Genomic DNA, 18,144 nt, shown 5'->3' on the forward strand with positions numbered 1-18,144 from the left:
CTATATGTAATTAATAAATGGCCTTTGCCTATCTTAAGAAAAATTCAGAACTCTGATATGTTAACGGTTCTAAATAAATCAATAAATACATGCATACACACAAAAATAAGTTAATACATTAACTGTGTTAAGATTTTGATTTTTTAAAAAGTTGTTTATGTTTTTGCAGAATCCAGTATTGCTCACTGGTTGGTCATTACATTCTGTTAGTTTGATTTCACTGTTTAAAATGATGCCACCTCTTTTCAGACAGAACCTGTGATAATAAAACAATACAAAATTTTTATTTCCATGTTAATAAAGCACTTAAAGCTTTAAGTATGGCTAAATGCTTTTTTCAAAATTAAATATATCACTCCTTAGGTGGTAGTGGCCCCAAGTTCAGTAAAGTTGGAAAGATATTCACAGATTCGGACTTCCAGCATCAATAACTCATTAGATATAGGTTGTCAAAACATAAACGGTGCCTCTTTCCCATTGTTGCAAGGCAGACAATGTGCTACAAGCCCAGTTTTATCAAAAGTAGCTGTCTTTCAAGCTACAGGAATAACATTGGTGTCTATGGAGTGAACAGGGTCCGTCTGCAATTTGCAAAACCGCTGCAACAGTAAAGAGAGACAAATATTCAATAACTTCACTCTTATACATTGTAGTGTCACTAAAATCACTGCAGCCTTCAACTGGCTCCTGTTGACAAAGTGTTTTAACAGAAATGTAAATGCTGTAATTTGATTCTTTTAATGAACCATGTAACTTGAATGGATGTGATGCTGGTGTGACCACAGTGCACACGTCTGATGTTGCTCACAGTGGTCCAAGGGACGCTCAGGGAGTTTGTGTGTTCGCTCAGACTCAGGAAAAATTAGAGGGAACATTGGTTGTCACTAGATTTGCAAAGTTACAAGTTGCTTCAGTTGTGTCTTGATATTGAAATGTAACAACATTTTTGTTTTACATGTATTTGCAATGAACTCTGAAGAGACAAAGTAGTGATAACACACATTACAATAAATGTGATGTTTACTGCTGGAAACAATTTTATCTGTTTCCAAAAAAGATATATTTCTGGGGGGAAAAAATAAACCTTTAAATGACTTTCCATTTTTTTTGAGTGTGAAAATACAAAAAAATTTGAAACAAACAAACAAACAAACAAAAAAATCCCAAGTGTGAAAACATGACATTTAAAAAAAAAAAAAAAAAATGCAGTCAAAATATGTTGGGGACAAAAGTAGCAAATAAACATACTTCCTGAATTCTGTCTGAATTAATAATAATGATGATGATGTTACAATAAATAATAATAAATATCCTTTAAATATTTTAACTGAACTACTTCCTTAACCTTTGTTTTATTGACGCAAATGAAAGTACTGTTGTGAAATACTCTCATCACCACAATAGGCGTCAAACTTAAGTACTTGGTAATGTGTGATCATCTAGTTCACACGAATCGAAAGCATTTTTAATTGGAAGCAAATTTAATATGGGACATTCCATTAATCCAGCATGGGGAAAAACTATACCAGAAATACATGCAAGGCTTTGTAAGAGATGAGTAATTGCTGTATATTATGTTTTTGTGCTCCGGTGTCTCCGCCTCTGGATGTTCTTGGGTCAGAGAGAGTTTACTGCAGCTGCAACAGGCGCAGGGCGGAACTGCTGTTTGTCTGTCGAAGAAACACGGACGCTCAGGCGGAGTTTAGCGACACACACTCAACTAAACAGCTCAACAGTTTAAACCCCAGCGTGCTGGGCCAAATCTTCAGCTTTCTCCGACGACATCACGGACCCCGCTGCAGCTTGTTTATGGGTGTTTCGGAGGTGTTTGAACTTCCCTCACTTTTTCCCCAACGGATTTTCACGGAGGGAGGCGGCGGCGGAGCGCTCGGCAGCCATCTTTGGACCTGCCTGGGAGTGGGATCTACTGACTCCTCTGGCACCCCACTTACTTCAAGGGTGGGGATTTTAACATACAGTAATTCACAAATGTGCGCGTTATAACCGACTGACAGCGTGAAAAACCACGAGAATTTGGCGTACGAAACCGCCTCGCCGGGCATGAAACGGGAGCAGCACTTTTATAATCCCAAAGTGTTTTGAATTAGGCGATATTCTCCACAGCGCTGAAAGCCTGGCCTGTCAGAAGACGGTGAGTTTCGGCTAACTGGCTAAGCTAACTTAGCAAACATCACACAGTTTAGCGTGCTAATTTAGCATTTTCTCGGAAGCAACTCTTAAAAATCGTCCATATCCACGTTTTTCCTGTTTGTACTCAGCTGTTACGGTAGTAAACACGACGTGAGTGTTGCTGGGAGTGTTTCATCATATGACACGTAACTTGGCTAACGTTAAGTTTGGTGTGGAGCTAACATCACAGTCAACGCTGGCTAGTTGGGAGCTCCTGAAACTCCCGATTTGTTAGCGCACGCTTGAGAATATTGTTAAGTCTTTACATTTTAGGCTTTGTTACTTTGGCTTTCTTATGTGACAACCTGAAACAGCTGTGGGAAAGTGACAACTCTCCGCAAATCCCTCCTCGTACACTTTCTAATTCCACTTGTGTTGTAACTCCAGTGAGGAGTTACCACAGGTAACTCGGGCTGAAACGCAGCAGGTAAATACTGTGCTGTTGCTTTACCCTGGAAATGTTCATTTTTGTTTTTCTGAGAGGCTAACCTGGTCATTTAAACGTTTTACTGAGCAGAACAGTATTGTGTTTGTGTCTACCTATAACTACATACAAACTCAGGCCCAGTTACCATGTAAATCAATTATTGCACTTCAATTCAGGCCTCCAATTAAACATGCACTTGATTAAATGTTAGAGTTTAGTTTTTGGTCTTTGTCATGGGTGGTGGTTGACAGTGTGATTCAGTGTTTATTGTGGTATGAATTGGAGTGCCATAAGGAAATGACTTAACTGATCCCTGTCACTGTTTAAAATTTAAATAGTGCTTTGATTTCTTAAAAAAAAAAAAAAAAAAAAAAAAAAAAAGTGATGGTAGCTATATTTTGTAAGGACAAATTGTCAGTATGATGTGACAGATCAGATCTAACAATTTATTTTGCTGTCCTTAATTGCTGTACAAATATGAAGACATGCAATCACTCTTATGTCAAGAAAGACAGATAATCACTAGTCAAAATGCTCGCCAGGCCCCAATCCTACCTCCCTGTAGCTGTGTGAACAGGAAATGCTGAGAAATGCAGCGCAGTGAGGGCATACGTTGGGAATTCCAGCCCTCCAGCTTTGTTGTCCTGTCCTGCTGCATTCTTGTGCATATGTGTGTGTGCTAGCTGGAACGCACGGGTGTTTTATGAAGGTATCAGTTATCATCACTCACTTTTGTGCTCACGTGTCCACAGTTGAAAATGCTATCGTGAGATATGACAACAAAGCTCATTCATGGGCAACAATGTAGTAAAGAACAATGGCAATAAAGAGGCACAGTCCCACATGGTAATGAGGCTTTGTTTCAGGGCCGTGACTGCATCTGTGTAGAATAGTGAGTTGTTCAGTGTTGTTGTGAGACAAAAGATGTCTGCTTGAACTGGGGGCTGTTTCTCCCAGGCTGGGAAAGAAGTCTTGTGACTCTAGCGTCAGCTCTGCATCTGTTTGCAACTGATCATCTGAGCCGCATGGACTCAGTAACTTCTCTAACTGATCTTGTACACTCTGCATTTCTATTACAGCAGTTAAGCTATATAAAACTGAGCTTAAACTTGACTTTGGCATTTTGGACTTGAACTATATTCTTTTCCTCTCTGTAATTGTAAAATGTCAATTAATCTAAAATTCATTAAAAAAATAAATAAATAATAAAAAAAACCATTTTTCCTGATGTCCCAGTGGTATCTAATAATACAGGTAGTTTCCTTTTGTATGGCAAGCTTTTGAGATAAAGTGAATCTATACCACATTACTGTGGATATTTTTAGTGTTTTTTGTTTGTTTGTTTTTTCTTGTCACATTCAGAGAAAAACAAGATCTCTTTGACTGTTTCCAGTAATATTTACCCAGGACATTACTTTTGGAAAGGAATGCTGCTTTTCATTTGTATTTTTTTCCACAACAAATTATTTGCTGACACTGAACTGGAATATTTCAGCTGGTGGAAGGGCAAACAAAACCAGAACTATCAGTATGGTTAGAAACCACTAAAGATAATTGGGAACTTTATTTTCGTGATTTTTATTGACTAACCCTTTAGTCACTTGTGGGAAGATTATACAGTATGTACAGTTTTTGGTATGTTTTGAGAGTTTGTGTTTACCAAGGACTTACAGGTTTGACAAGTAGTGCTGTCACTGGAATGCTTTGTTTCACTTCATGCATCATTCACGCAATATAGGCGCTTGTTGTTACCTCGATGTCTTTCTTTGAGCTGCAGATTGTCAGCTGCAAGACATTTCTTTGTATAACATCTGTCTACATACCAGTCACTGAAGGTGTGAGGCGAGGTTGTCAGGACACAGCCCACTGATTTCATTGCTGTAGTTACTATGGAAACAGGAGACTTATGTCTTGCTACCTCAGGATTTCCAACTGGCCATTCTCCACTTTTGCACCTGACATCATGGTCCAGCTCATGGTTTGTGTAGCTTTTTCTCACTCGAGGGAGAGCTCTCACGCTAATATGACATGGATAATATTGTAGCATGCCATTACCAGTGTAAAGTAAAGTGAAGAATATGTGAATGTCATCCCAAAACATTCAAATTGACATTAACCTTTGAGGTAACTCTTGAAATAAATTTTACTTTACCGACATTCATTTGATGCTTCAAAAAACAGGCCATCCAATTTATACATGGGACATATGAATGTATTAAGTTATTGTTATGCCACCCTGCTGTTCTGTTATTCCATTGTATTGATTCTTGTTTTTCCTTGTATTTCTAGCTCTGAACACATATGAAACCACTGTCCTGCAGATGAGCCATCGGTGGGGGCTACCACGTCGCTGTCGCAGACCCAGATAGTTCCTGGCGACAGCGGCATTGCCCCCAACTCCCCATTATGCCCAACAGTGGTCGGGCGGGGAGCCTGAAGGACCCCGAAATTGCTGAGCTCTTCTTCAAGGAGGACCCAGAAAAGCTCTTCACGGATCTGCGGGAAATTGGACATGGCAGCTTTGGTGCAGTATATTTTGTGAGTATTTCACAACATAAGCACATGGTCCAAGCCTCAGGCCATGCTCAGTCTGACATCAGAACTGCTTCTGAGAAGGCTGCTGAGAAATGCAGCCTCCTTTTTTCATTTTAGTAAGGCCGCTGTGTTGGTGCATTGGGGTCCTCTAAAGAACTAAACAGTTGTTCGGACAGAGAAGTTAAATAGAAAAAGTCCCATATCAAAGAAAGGCAAGGTAAATCAAAGTCAGTTTAGATTTATAGCATCATTCAATGGCAAGGAAGCTCAAATAGAAACCGAGGCAATATAAAAAGTCAATCTAAACTACAAATGCAGTAGCATAAACCACTAACTAAAAGTGCAGTTTAAATGTCAGGTTTATAAAGAACACGGATAAATATTTCAGCTTTTTTGCCTTGACGGTCATTAGGATACTATTCATAAATGTTCTGTTGTGTTTCAGAGAGAACATTGTTCTATAAACCACACATTGTTTTAAGTTCTTTAAAACATTTTAGAATAATACAGAAATGTTTTTAAAATGCAGTATTGTTTTAGCTGTATTCACATGGCAGCCTATTGCTTTGATGTCTAGTAAGTTACTGAACAAGCAAATTTTACAGTAAACAAAAAAAACTGATATTTTCTGGTTATGATGAGATCTTCTATAAAATCTCTTAGTATGTGATATTTTGGGTGTGACCTCATGCTCTCAATTCAATGCAGGGCAGCAGATAAAATGGTTTATATAATATCTATAATGTAGATAATAATGTCTAAGTACTCAGAAATATCTCCTGTATGTCAGCTCACTCAGAATTGTATCCCATAAAGTTACAGTGCCATGTTGGTTCAACACAAAGTCACAGAGTCTTCATTGTCTGAATACTAATGTACAACATGTGGTTGAGTCTCAAATACCGATTATGTTGTCATGTTTATTGAATCGATGAGGTTTTTATGTTTGTTACTCTGCCAAGGAACGGGCGGAGTTATGTGACGATTGGCGTACATTTGTCTGTGAATCTGTCTGTCTTCCTGTGTGAAATATTACTGAAAAACGGAGCAACAGATTTGGATGAAATTTTCAGAGAAGGTCAGAAATGACACAAGGACCAAGTGATTAGATTTTGGCATTGATGCGGCTTATGGTCTGGATCTACAGCTTTGTTAAAGATTTCCCATTGGGAGATATAGCAGCCGGCACGGCATCACTGTAACCATGATGTGAACACTGTGTCAGTTACCTGCTGAGGATCACATGATTGCATCCTACTACAGACTGACTGTGATTTATCAGTTGGAAATCATACAAGGAACAAATGATTAAACTGTGGGCTGTTTCTGAGTCCCATCAGTTCCTGCCGTCCGCTACATATTTAGGTCACGTATGCAGCAAACCCCAGCCAGACATGTTAAGTTCAGCCGTCAGCCTTATTTTGAACACAAATTCACCTTTCTGTCCTTCACTCATTCCTTCACAGTAAGAGCTTGTCTCCATTCCAGCTGCTTCTAAGTTTAGACACATCCTTTGCTAGACAGCAACAGCTGGAACCGTTGTCTTTCATCTTTATTTGAATTTTCGGACTTTTCAGCAGCATCTTCGTCATGTCAAGAAACCGCTTCTTAGAGAATCACTTCCTGTGCTGCTGGCATGGTGACAAAATACAAGCCCGCAACATTAAATATACATCTTCAAAATAAAAGCATTGAAGGAACGGTTACTTTAACAGTAGCAAAACAAAGGTTTGCCAAAAGTGATGAACTGATCAACAGACTTTTATAACAGTAATTTACATGTAATTTGGTATTCATACATAACATGCACATGCATAACACATGCTTGTGCTCAGCGCAAGGTCATTTTTTATTAAAGATTTCATCTGTCGGAAATGATACAAAGACTGAGCAGCCTTGGCGGAGGACTGCGCTCTCTGAGTGCTTTTCTAGTTTGTTTATTAATACACCAAGACACAATTTATCTTTACAAACATATAGCAAGAAAATATCATGGGAAACTCAAAATATTTAAGTATGGTTCTTCTGCTGTTACCTATGTAGCCTGAGTCAACAAACTAAATCATAAATTGCTAAGAAAATTATAATATAAAAATGACAATTGGCGATATGTAATGTGTTTATCTTTCAGGCACGGGATGTGCGGACAAATGAGGTGGTGGCCATCAAGAAGATGTCTTATAGTGGGAAGCAGTCCACTGAGGTATGACAGTTTTCCCTAACTTATTTCATGTTAATTGAATGTTTACTCATGAATGTGTTTTTTTTTCCTTGTTGCGATTCCATGAATTTTACTGTTTTCCCAGAAATGGCAAGACATAATCAAGGAGGTGAAATTCCTGCAGAGAATACAACATCCAAACAGCATAGAGTACAAAGGATGTTACTTACGAGAGCACACTGCTTGGGTAAGATTCTGTACCTGAGTGCTGGTGATGATAATGTATGACTAACATGCTTTAACAAGTGCTTGATGGAGTGGGACAAAAACAAATTCACACAAAATGCTCTTTATTTCATTGCAGCTGGTAATGGAGTATTGCCTAGGCTCTGCTTCAGACTTGCTAGAAGGTGAGTTGAAAACCTTGAAGTCATGATCATTGTGTGAGGCTGCATGACTAATAGGAGGAGAAGGTATTCTCTTTGCAACTGTCGATTTACATCACTGGTGATGCATTCTTTCCAGTTCACAAGAAACCTCTGCAAGAAGTTGAAATAGCTGCAATTACCCATGGTGCTCTTCAAGGGCTGGCTTATCTTCACTCCCACAACATGATTCACCGGTGAGCGTTTCAAGTGTTTAGGAGCATGCTGTGCAGCAAGTGCTTATGCCCTGAGGCATTCTGCCTTCTATGTGGTGCTGTAATCATTTCTGCTTATGTGTTCAACAGAGATATCAAGGCAGGAAACATCTTACTGACGGAGCCAGGGCAGGTAAAACTAGCAGATTTTGGCTCTGCCTCCATTGCCTGTCCTGCAAACTCCTTTGTTGGGACTCCATATTGGTATGTTACAAAATATGTATATTAAAGTTTGCTTTAGAGCACCTCTGCATTTTGTCAGCAATTGCCATTTACATATTTTTATCATGCTGTATGTGTTTGCTTTCTCAGGATGGCCCCAGAAGTAATTTTAGCTATGGATGAGGGTCAGTATGATGGAAAGGTGGACATTTGGTCTTTGGGAATAACCTGCATTGAATTAGGTACGTCACTATTATATATGGCCTAAATCACACTTTACACTTAGACTTCATTTGCTGTTGCATTGTGTACATCTACACATTTCTTTTTATACTTTAGTAAACCTCTCATACCCAGCATTAGTTTTGCTCTGAGTCATTCAATAATTGAATAACCTTGTGTTTTCCCTTCTTCATTTTTCTTCACATTATATGTCCTTAATGTAACTTGTGTCTTTGTTTGTAGCTGAGAGGAAGCCTCCACTGTTCAACATGAATGCAATGAGTGCCTTATACCATATAGCACAGAATGAGAGCCCCGCACTGCAGCCTAGTGAATGGTGAGTTTAGAATTAAATATCTAAGTTTTAAACAAACTGACTCCATCAGATAACTACATTCTGAACTTTCGTTTGTCCATATTTCATTTCTCAACCACAGGACGGATTACTTCCGAAACTTTGTAGATTCTTGCCTTCAGAAATTTCCCCAGGATAGGCCAAACTCTGAAGAACTCTTAAAGGTAAGAATCGAAAGTGACTGTGACAATTTTCTGTTACCGTTCATGGCTAATCCTGATAGCCCTATAAGAATTGATATAATAATGCAACATTAATTATTTGTGTTCTTTCTCCAGCATGCGTTTGTCCAGCGTGAGAGACCAGAATCAGTCCTAATAGACCTGATAAATCGAACTAAAGATGCCGTGCGGGAGCTAGACAATCTGCAGTATCGTAAAATGAAGAAGATCTTGTTTCAGGAAGCCCACAATGGCCCCACAACTGAGGCGCAAGACGAGGAAGAGGTCTCTTATGTGACTTTCAGCCACTTGTAGCTTGCCTCTGTGTTTTTCATTTTATACTGTTGTGTCATCCTGTGTTATAAGAAGACATTGTTACCTGTTACTGTCTGTCGTGTGTTATTTTTAGGAGCCAGAACACAGTGTGGGTAGGACGGGTACAGTGAACAGCGTAGGGAGCAACCAATCCATCCCCAGTATGTCAATCAGTGCCAGTTCCCAGAGCAGCTCTGTCAATAGTCTAACAGATGCAGGCGATGACAAGAGTGAGGTGGACATCGAGGGAGACCACACAGTGATGTCCAACAGCTCTGTCATAAATCTCAAACCTGTAAGAAGTTAAGACTCCACAATGAAGTCTTGTCTTTTCATGTACTTTTCACTGCTAATAATTCATTCATTCGTAATTGAGTGTAGTATTATTGTAATCACAGTTTTCTATTAATTTCTTGGAAATACATTTGGAGACGTTGTGTGGATCACCTCTGATTGCCATGCAATTTGTTTTTCTGTTAACATGTTCCTCTGTGCATTTTTGTATACCATTTAGGAGGAAGAGACACGCAATGAAGAGTCAGAGCCTCACAACCGGCCAACTGAGCCACAGTCCCCTCCTGCACACACTCCACGGCCAAAACGAAACCGCGAACACTTTGCTACTATACGCACAGCTTCAGTGGTAACAATACAGTTTTTGTACTTGGAATTCTAATATTACAGTGACTGGAATAACTGCTTGTTGACTCAAATAACAGTTAATTTTTCGGCTTGGCATTTTCCACATCCATGAGTTGTCAAAAAGCAATTATTCTCAGATATTGTCCTTGTGATAACGGAATGCTTTTATTTTAAAGTCAAAAGTAATTTTATTTATGTAAGCAAAATCAGGGTCATGATCTGGCTTGAAACATTTATGCTTATGGGTATTTAAATGGTAGCCTCGTCAACTGTATATATTGGTCTCTGAAAATCGTGTTTATTCCACCTATCATCAAGAAAATCTGTGTCTTCTGTTTGCCAGCTCACTCGCCAGATTAAGGAGCATGAGCAAGATTCTGAATTAAGGGAACAGATATTAGGCTACAAGCGCATGAGGCGGCAGCATCAGAAACAACTGATGGCTCTGGAGAACAAGCTGAAAGCTGAAATGGATGAGCACAGACTCCGTCTGGACAAGGAGCTAGAGAACCAGAGGAATAGTTTTGCCCAGGAGATGGAGAAACTGGTCAAGAAACATCAAGCATCTATGGAGAAAGATGTATGCATTCAAATCATACATGTAGTCTCTAAGTGTTTCCATTTACACTGGCCAATGTTTTGCATAGATCAAACTGATTTATTATGTGTCTTTCTCAATCAGGCAAAAACCTTTACCAACGATGAAAAGAAGTTCCAACAGCATATCCAGAGTCAACAGAAGAAAGAGCTGAACAGTTTCGTGGAATCCCAGAAACGGGAATACAAACTTCGCAAGGAGCAACTGAAAGAGGTAGAGAGATCCATTTGTGCTCTCCTCCCATACACTACTCCCCAAGCGTGCCTTTCACTTTACCTACAGCTAACAAATGACATCAATCAGCAGTAGGAAGTCAGTACTACTAGCGACCTAAAATCCTTCTTCTTTTTAGGAATTGAATGAAAACCAGTCAACACCCAAGAAAGAAAAGCAGGAGTGGTTATCCAAGCAGAAGGAGAACTTCCAACACTTCCAAGCAGAGGAGGAGGCCAACTTACAGCGCAGACAGAGGCAGTACCTGGAGCTGGAGTGTCGCAGATTCAAACGGAGGATCTTGATTGCTCGCCACAACATTGAGCAGGACTTAGTCCGAGAGGTCGGTACTCTCTCCTACATTATATTGCTGATCCTTAATGCTACAAATGAATAATTACTTAATAAAATAAAATTGGTCCCTTAATTTGTCTTTGATAAGTGACTTTCTGTTCTCTTTGTCTCTTCATGTGCGTGTAATTAGGAGCTAAACAAGCGTCAGACCCAGAAGGATTTGGAGCATGCCATGCTTCTCCGGCACCATGAGTCCATGCAAGAGCTGGAGTTCCGCCAGCTCAACACCATCCAAAAGACGAGGGCTGAGCTGATCCGCCTACAGCACCAGACGGAGCTCACCAATCAGCAGGAGTACAACAAGAGGAGGGAGCGGGAACTTAGACGCAAGCACGTCATGGAGGTCCGCCAGCAACCCAAGAGCCTCAAGGTTAGAATAAGCTGAACTATTTTTTTCTACTTATGTAAAGCCTGATTTTTAGGTGCTACTTGCTCAGCCTGGACTTCAAAATTGTGATTGTACAGACTTAATGCAGATAATAAAGTTCTGTTTCCGTGTTGTTTATATTTAAAAATATATAATACATTTAATCACTTTTCTCTTCAACATAGTCCAAAGAGCTACAGATCAAGAAGCAGTTCCAGGACACATGTAAGATCCAGACCAGACAGTATAAAGCACTGAGGAACCATCTGCTGGAGACTACACCAAAGTCAGAGCACAAAGCTGTCCTTAAACGGCTGAAGCAGGAGCAACACCGCAAACTTGCCATCTTGGCAGAGCAGTATGACCACTCCATCAATGAAATGCTTTCTACTCAGGCGGTAAGTCTAGTAATGCCAGGAATTTTGAATCCTCAAGTTGCAAAATAGGATTATTTAAATGCCACCTAGTATCACATTTTGCCACCTCTATTGAATATGTACAAATCAGAAATAGTTACATATATATAGATTTTACTCCTCCGTATTTTGATCCTGATTGTGATCTTCTCCTCCCTCCTTAGCTTCGTCTGGATGAGACTCAGGAGGCTCAATGCCAAGGCCTACGAATGCAGCTACAGCAGGAGCTGGAACTTCTCAATGCCTACCAGAGCAAGATCAAGATGCAGACGGATGCCCAGCATGACCGTGAGAGGAAGGACCTGGAGCAGAGGGTGTCACTCCGAAGGGCCCTGCTAGAACAAAAGGTTACCCTCTATGAATTATTCTCATGAGATTTACATTGATTGAATCTCACAATCATTTGCAAAATTTGAGTTTTACAGGTAGTTTGGATATAAAACCTCAACACTCTCACGCTTGTACTTGAATTATTCTGGTTGTTTAGACATGCTCCTATTGAAGTTTGGTGATGCTGTGCTCGGATTTACATGAGCTTAGTTTCAATTCAATTCAATTTTATTTATATAGCACCAGTTACAGTCAAATTGTCTCAAGACGCTTTACAGAACCCATATGCCTGACCCCCAGAGCAAGCCGAAAGGCGACAGTGGCAAGAAAAACACACACAAGGACCATAAAACACACAATTGTGGGCTTAGAGGGCTCCATGTATTAATAATGAAAAATGTGGAATTTCTCCATCCCTAACAGATGCAGCAAAATTATAGGACGGTAGTGGAGATTAATCATCAAGCTTAGTTTGTACATGTCTACTATTTGCATTTAATCAGGTAATGAAGGGGAAAACTATTGTCAGTGTGATCCATTGGTGTTCTGAAATTTCATTTTCAGAAGAGAAATGTTGGCTTACAGGAAAAGCACATCCTAGAAAGTCATAAATTTGTGACTATTGATACAAAATGCACAATAGTCTGATAGAAGTTCGGGAGGAGGAGAAGGAAACATGAATCTGGAAAATGCTTTATACATAACCAAAGAAACTCCCCTTATTTGCTAAAATTTATTTTGTGCCTTTCTGTTATGGTTTCCTACCCTATATGCTAAATTGTCGCAGTGAATCAACATTGTTTTTTACTTAACCTTTTTTTTCTTTCTTTCTATAGATTGAGGAGGAGATGCTGTCCTTGCAGAATGAACGTTTGGAGCGAATCCGGAGCCTGCTGGAACGCCAAGCCAGAGAAGTTGAGGCTTTTGACTCGGAGAGTATGCGCCTAGGCTTCAGCAACATGGTGCTATCAAACATCTCCCCTGAGGCTCTTAGCAATAGCTTTCCCGGTGCTCCAGGAAGTTGGAGTCACCATCAGCAACAGCACCCATCTGGGAGCTCTCATGGGCCACACTGGGGCAGCGGCAGTTTGGGTGCAGGGTCAAGCCACCAAGGCAGCCATCACCACTATCACTCCAGTCCAGGAGGGGCACCTATGCAGCAAGGCTGGGGGCAGGGCATGCAGGGAGCAGGGGGTCCACGGCCGTGGGGCCACCCATCGTCTGGGTCCCTGGTCTCTCGCAATAGTGGAGGTATCCAGAACAGCCCCCAAGCAATGGGGAGGACATCCTCAGGAGGGCACAGCGAGCAGGGCATGAGTAGGAGCACTAGTGTCACCTCTCAGATATCTAACGGGTCACACCTCTCCTACACATAGATCCACCATTAACCCTGGCTTTAGTTTGAGTGTGGAGATGTAGAATCCAACAAACAGCAGGACAGAGTATTGGCTGAGCTCTGCTGCTCTGTCTCTCTCTGTGACACTACCCTACCATTTCTCCCATGTACAGATGTGGATGTGTGATGAAATAAATGTTGCTCAGGTCAAAAGGGCTGGAAAATGGCACAGCCTGTCCTCACGGCAGTTTATCAGCACACATACAAATCCTTAAATTTATTTTACATAAGCAACTTGAGTGTCAACATGTTACTCCCCTTTGTTTTTATTTACAGCTCTCTCCCACGGAGGAATTATACGTTTGTGCTATTCACAGCCATTGCTCCCATTTTGCACATGAAGCACTGTTAAAATGCCTCTGACACGTGTTAACTCTGTCCTTAGAAATGTGGTATCAATCACAGTAAACCAGTTTAATTCAGGACACCACCCCTCCTTCATTATCCCTATTCATTTTCACTAATACACTGGCCAATTCTCTGATGGTGGTTAAAATCGCAGCAGACATAGCTGAAGGTGCTTTGCTGATGTGACAAAGCCTGCTGTAATGGTCATTCTGATAAATTAGATGCCTCCTTTTATTCAGTAGTTGTATTTCATGTATGATGTAGTGGTCATCAACCAAAATGACACTTTTCAAATTCAGAGCCAAATAAACTAATCTATAGCTAGCTAATCTAGCTTTTTAGGCGTATGCTACAACACTACAACAGTGCCTTTAATACTATGACAATTGAAATCGGTCTTGGATGTTTATAGTTGAATATTTTAAATTTCAGCATTTTCTGATCAGCGCTAGTGTATGTTTTAGTTCAACCTCTTTTAACACGTGATTTTAGTTCCAGACTTCTCATATTTTTTTGCAGATTATTATATTTACAGTGTATACAGTAAAGTTGGTTTGAGTCTTATAAATATTGAGAAATAGAACATTACTTGTGCATATTAGTAGCGATATTTTTGTTTTTAGGTGGTACTCAAGGGGTAAACTTGGAAACCCTTGTATTACAGAGAATGTCACTGTATTTGTTCACAGGAGGAATTGTGAGACTCATTGGCCTTCAAAAACAATCCTAGTATTGATCTGTTTATTTTTATTAGTGCCTTTTCAAACTGCTGCCTTTTTCAAAGCACTTTATACAGCTAAATGTGTGTAAAATTTATATTTGACTTCTTTTTGCAAAGCACCTGGTGGATGAATGTTTCATCGGTACGTATGTAGTTAAGTTCAGGAGTCAAACTCACTTGTGCTGTGATACATTTTTTTTTTAGGAGCATTTTCCCAAGTTACAGACATGGCCTCGGGTATGACGGTCTACTATATGTGAGTGAAAGCATTATCCCCCATTTTGCAGCTGTTACCGCATTTTCAAACCGTAGCTGTTGGTTATCTCCTGGGTGTGTTCATGCTGAATATTGCTTGAATAGAGTATGTGAGGGTTTTTTTTAAGAAATGTTTTAGCCACATTTTTTATGTTACAAACTAAACTGAGTAAGCTGAAGAGAGTCTATTATGTGCAGGCAGGTAGCTTAAGGTACTTGTCATGACCATGACAGCAGGCTTGGTGCTACTAAACTAAAAACACTATTGAACCATGTCGGCACCCAAATTAGCACCATTCAAAATAAGGTGCTACGGTATAAATGTTACAGCATCTCATTAAAACCCAAAAACAAGGCTGACAGAATGAAGATGACATTGTTGCATCGAAATGTAAAACTGATTCAACCCACACTCTTAAAAAAAAAACAAAAAAAAAACAACAGCCAAATGGAGAATAAATGTGGCAAGAAGCACTTGGGTATTCAGTTGATAGCTCTAGCAGTTTGTCTCTGAATAGTATGTGTTTCTCCTTTCTCCCTGTCTCTCTGGTTTGTGGTTGATAATATATCCCTGGAGAAATACATGGCCTTTTAACCTTTTAACAGCATCTCCATTCAAGTGAGACTTGTCATGCAGAAAAAATTAAATTTTTAGTTTAAAAGGTCTTTCAGGATAATTCTCCAGACATTTAAAGATGTTTGCTCCCTTGAATCTCAAAGCGGAAGTTAAACATTCATCTGTTGTTTTTTTTTGTGAGAAAATGTAAACACTAAACTCCCATTTTAAGCAAATAATTTCTAAAATTCACTTTATTTAACCGACAGACCACACTGACAGGAGCAAACCTTTCACTCTCAAAGTTAGGGTGGTGATGAGTTGTGTGGACATTGGAAGATATTCTTGGTTTTGTGTACACAGACAAAAATGCCTCATTCACATATTTACTGTCATCTCCTTTAAACGCCACATATGTAGTCAACCAGCCATCTCTGAGCATTACCACTGCACATATTTTTCCCCATTCCACTCATTCAGAGCCACTTTTTCAGATGCTGGCTCTCTCTGAATGATGTTCTTTGATATATTCCTGTCACGTTTGAGGACACAGAAATGCTGGGATCTTTATTTTTTTCTTGGTGGGATTTTAATTTTCCATATGTGTATATCCTACCTGGAAAATAATGCATTATATCAAGTTACATATGGTTTGGTCCCAAAACTTGTTTTTTTTTTTTATGCCAACTGATTGGTTCCAGCTACTGTAACACAGCAGGTTATAGTCATCATTTCTTTTCTGATTTATTCATATTTGGTAAAGAAAATGAGAATGTACATATCATTATTAGATTCTTACCATAATTCAAAGGCCAAGAGTTTGAATGTTAGGCCAATCAAACCTCACATACATGCCAACTTAAACTTTATATGAACACATTTTGTTCACTTTTATGTCGTGGGTTGTGTGTGTGAGGGACTCTGGATATTGTCGTCTGTCATAAGACCTCTCCGCCAGCCTGGATTTTATTTTATTTTTTAATGATTTTACTTTAACTTTGATGTCAGATTTTGTCCTACTGACTGAAAGCATGTGGGATACTGAACGAGAATCGGCAACAGAAAATAGCGATCCATTCTATGGTCAAACACTGTGCCATACCTGAGTTGCCAAGCCCAGACACCACTGCATTTGTTTCATCTCCATGGTTTTTACCTATCAATGGGCAGACGACATGAAATGTATGAAACATAACAAGTTGGTTCTGGTCTAGTGGCCAAAGTAAAAAGGCTTGAAAAGATGATGGGGTGACAGGCAAATTATGAAAAGATATTGCATTTCTTTGAAGATGTCAGTATTCTTTGGCACATTACCACTACAACTCATAAACCTATATTAAAATGTATAGATGGTGGAACTTGTTATTGAATGTCAGAGAGATTATGAAGATACTACATAAGAGATGGTAAAGTACTAAAAGTGAATTTAAATTGTGTAAAAAGATTGATAAAACAAAAATAAAAAATAGGATCAAATTTACTATATTGTTTGTATTGTATTTACCATTGTGTTGGCAGAGGGATATTGAACAGAAATCAGCTGTAATAAAGTAATTTTAGTATAATTCTCCTTGTGTATTTCTTTTACTTATGTTGTCCTGAATACAGAAAGTGTGCAGCTTTAAGTTGTTAATACTGACGCAGCAGCGGTGCCTGTTGTGCGATGTGATTGGCCACTCCTTTTGCCACGTCAGATCTGATATGTCAAGTTCATTCGCTGAATCTCTAATATCCAAATGTGAGCGCTAGCATCTATGGTGTCCAAGTGCTGGTAAAAAATATTTGATGACTAGCAGCTATGCGTTAGTTGTGGGACCTGACCACAAACATCACAGAGAGTGCAAAACAGTTTGTGTGCCTTTAGATTACGGCAGTGTACACAGATCTATTTATAATCACAAAACACCTTTGCAAAGTGAATGAGCCTCATCTTGCTCACATTACTTCAAAACTGAAATGCCTGTAGAAATACATTTAAATCTATTAATAACACTTAGCAATAATGCAATTCTGCTTTTCATAACACTAACTGGACCTGATGTTTCGTTTCGTGTAGGAATCTTTCCTCTGAGTTTAATAAATACCTACAGCATCAAACAGCAGCAGGATACAAACAAGTATCTCAAAAGCCAAAGAAGGACACGTATTTACGAATATATAGCAGTACAGTGATAATTGTAGTAACTGAAAATTATTCTTCGACATGGAGACAGAATGCACGTTTCTTCAGTCAGGTGAGATGTTGCACTCAGAGTAACAGTTTGTAAGCTACATTTAAATCATTTGTTTTACCTGAGTTCACACAGATGGATATAATTTTACTGTAAAAGTTGGATCTGCTTACTAAGGTAACAGGTTTTCTGTCATGTCAAGTGTTTATTTTGGAAGATTTTTTCATTTCATAGCACGATATTTGACATTATTGTGCATATGGATGCATTATGTGACCTAAATACACTACCAAAATATGGCAAGAGATGGTATATTTTCAGTGTTGCAGTGTTGTTCTTTTGGGCTGTTTTTAATGGTGACCAGCCTGATAAACACAATGCCAAAGTGCCTGCATTAGCTCATGCATATCAGATAATTAGTAGTATTATTTGTAAAAGAAGAAACCAAAGATTTTTTAACTCTCATAATGGCCTAGTTTTGCACAAGCATCTATACTAGAACAGCATTATAACATTCCTAAAATTAATTACGGCTTCTTTGGCGACTCCATCTCTGAAGGCGCCGCTGGACTGCTGACGAATCATTTGCCAGTGTTGTGCCAAAAAGTC

General features: G+C 39.3%; 1 protein-coding gene across 2 annotated transcripts; it reads left to right on the plus strand.

The window, feature by feature from the left end:
• Positions 1 to 1,661: 1,661 nt before the first annotated feature.
• On the plus strand, positions 1,662 to 16,929 carry taok1a (TAO kinase 1a). 2 transcript variants are annotated; one of them, XM_023272008.3, is made up of 20 exons: positions 1,662 to 2,152; positions 4,907 to 5,155; positions 7,284 to 7,355; positions 7,459 to 7,560; positions 7,678 to 7,723; positions 7,839 to 7,935; positions 8,044 to 8,157; positions 8,266 to 8,357; positions 8,581 to 8,674; positions 8,775 to 8,856; positions 8,971 to 9,138; positions 9,263 to 9,463; positions 9,683 to 9,811; positions 10,154 to 10,390; positions 10,493 to 10,621; positions 10,761 to 10,964; positions 11,106 to 11,345; positions 11,528 to 11,740; positions 11,923 to 12,105; positions 12,925 to 16,929. In XM_023272008.3, the coding sequence occupies exons 2-20, from the start codon at positions 5,024 to 5,026 to the stop codon at positions 13,462 to 13,464; spliced, it is 3,075 nt and encodes a 1,024-aa protein (XP_023127776.1). In that variant the 5' UTR covers positions 1,662 to 2,152; positions 4,907 to 5,023; the 3' UTR covers positions 13,465 to 16,929. The 2 variants fall into 2 exon arrangements, with proteins under 2 accessions (XP_023127776.1, XP_023127777.1); XM_023272009.3 differs by having other exon boundaries at positions 1,662 to 1,959.
• Positions 16,930 to 18,144: the final 1,215 nt, after the last annotated feature.

The sequence above is a fragment of the Amphiprion ocellaris genome, chromosome 7 (assembly GCF_022539595.1).
Source record: "Amphiprion ocellaris isolate individual 3 ecotype Okinawa chromosome 7, ASM2253959v1, whole genome shotgun sequence".
Lineage (NCBI taxonomy): Eukaryota > Metazoa > Chordata > Actinopteri > Pomacentridae > Amphiprion > Amphiprion ocellaris.

Coding starts and splice junctions, on each gene's coding strand:
- taok1a (XM_023272008.3), top strand. CDS start 5,024: ATGCCCAACAGTGGTCGGGCGGGGAGCCTGAAGGACCCCGAAATTGCT. Junction 10,965..11,105: donor AGCAGGACTTAGTCCGAGAG/GTCGGTACTCTC, acceptor GCGTGTAATTAG/GAGCTAAACAAGCGTCAGAC. Junction 11,346..11,527: donor AGCAACCCAAGAGCCTCAAG/GTTAGAATAAGC, acceptor TCTTCAACATAG/TCCAAAGAGCTACAGATCAA.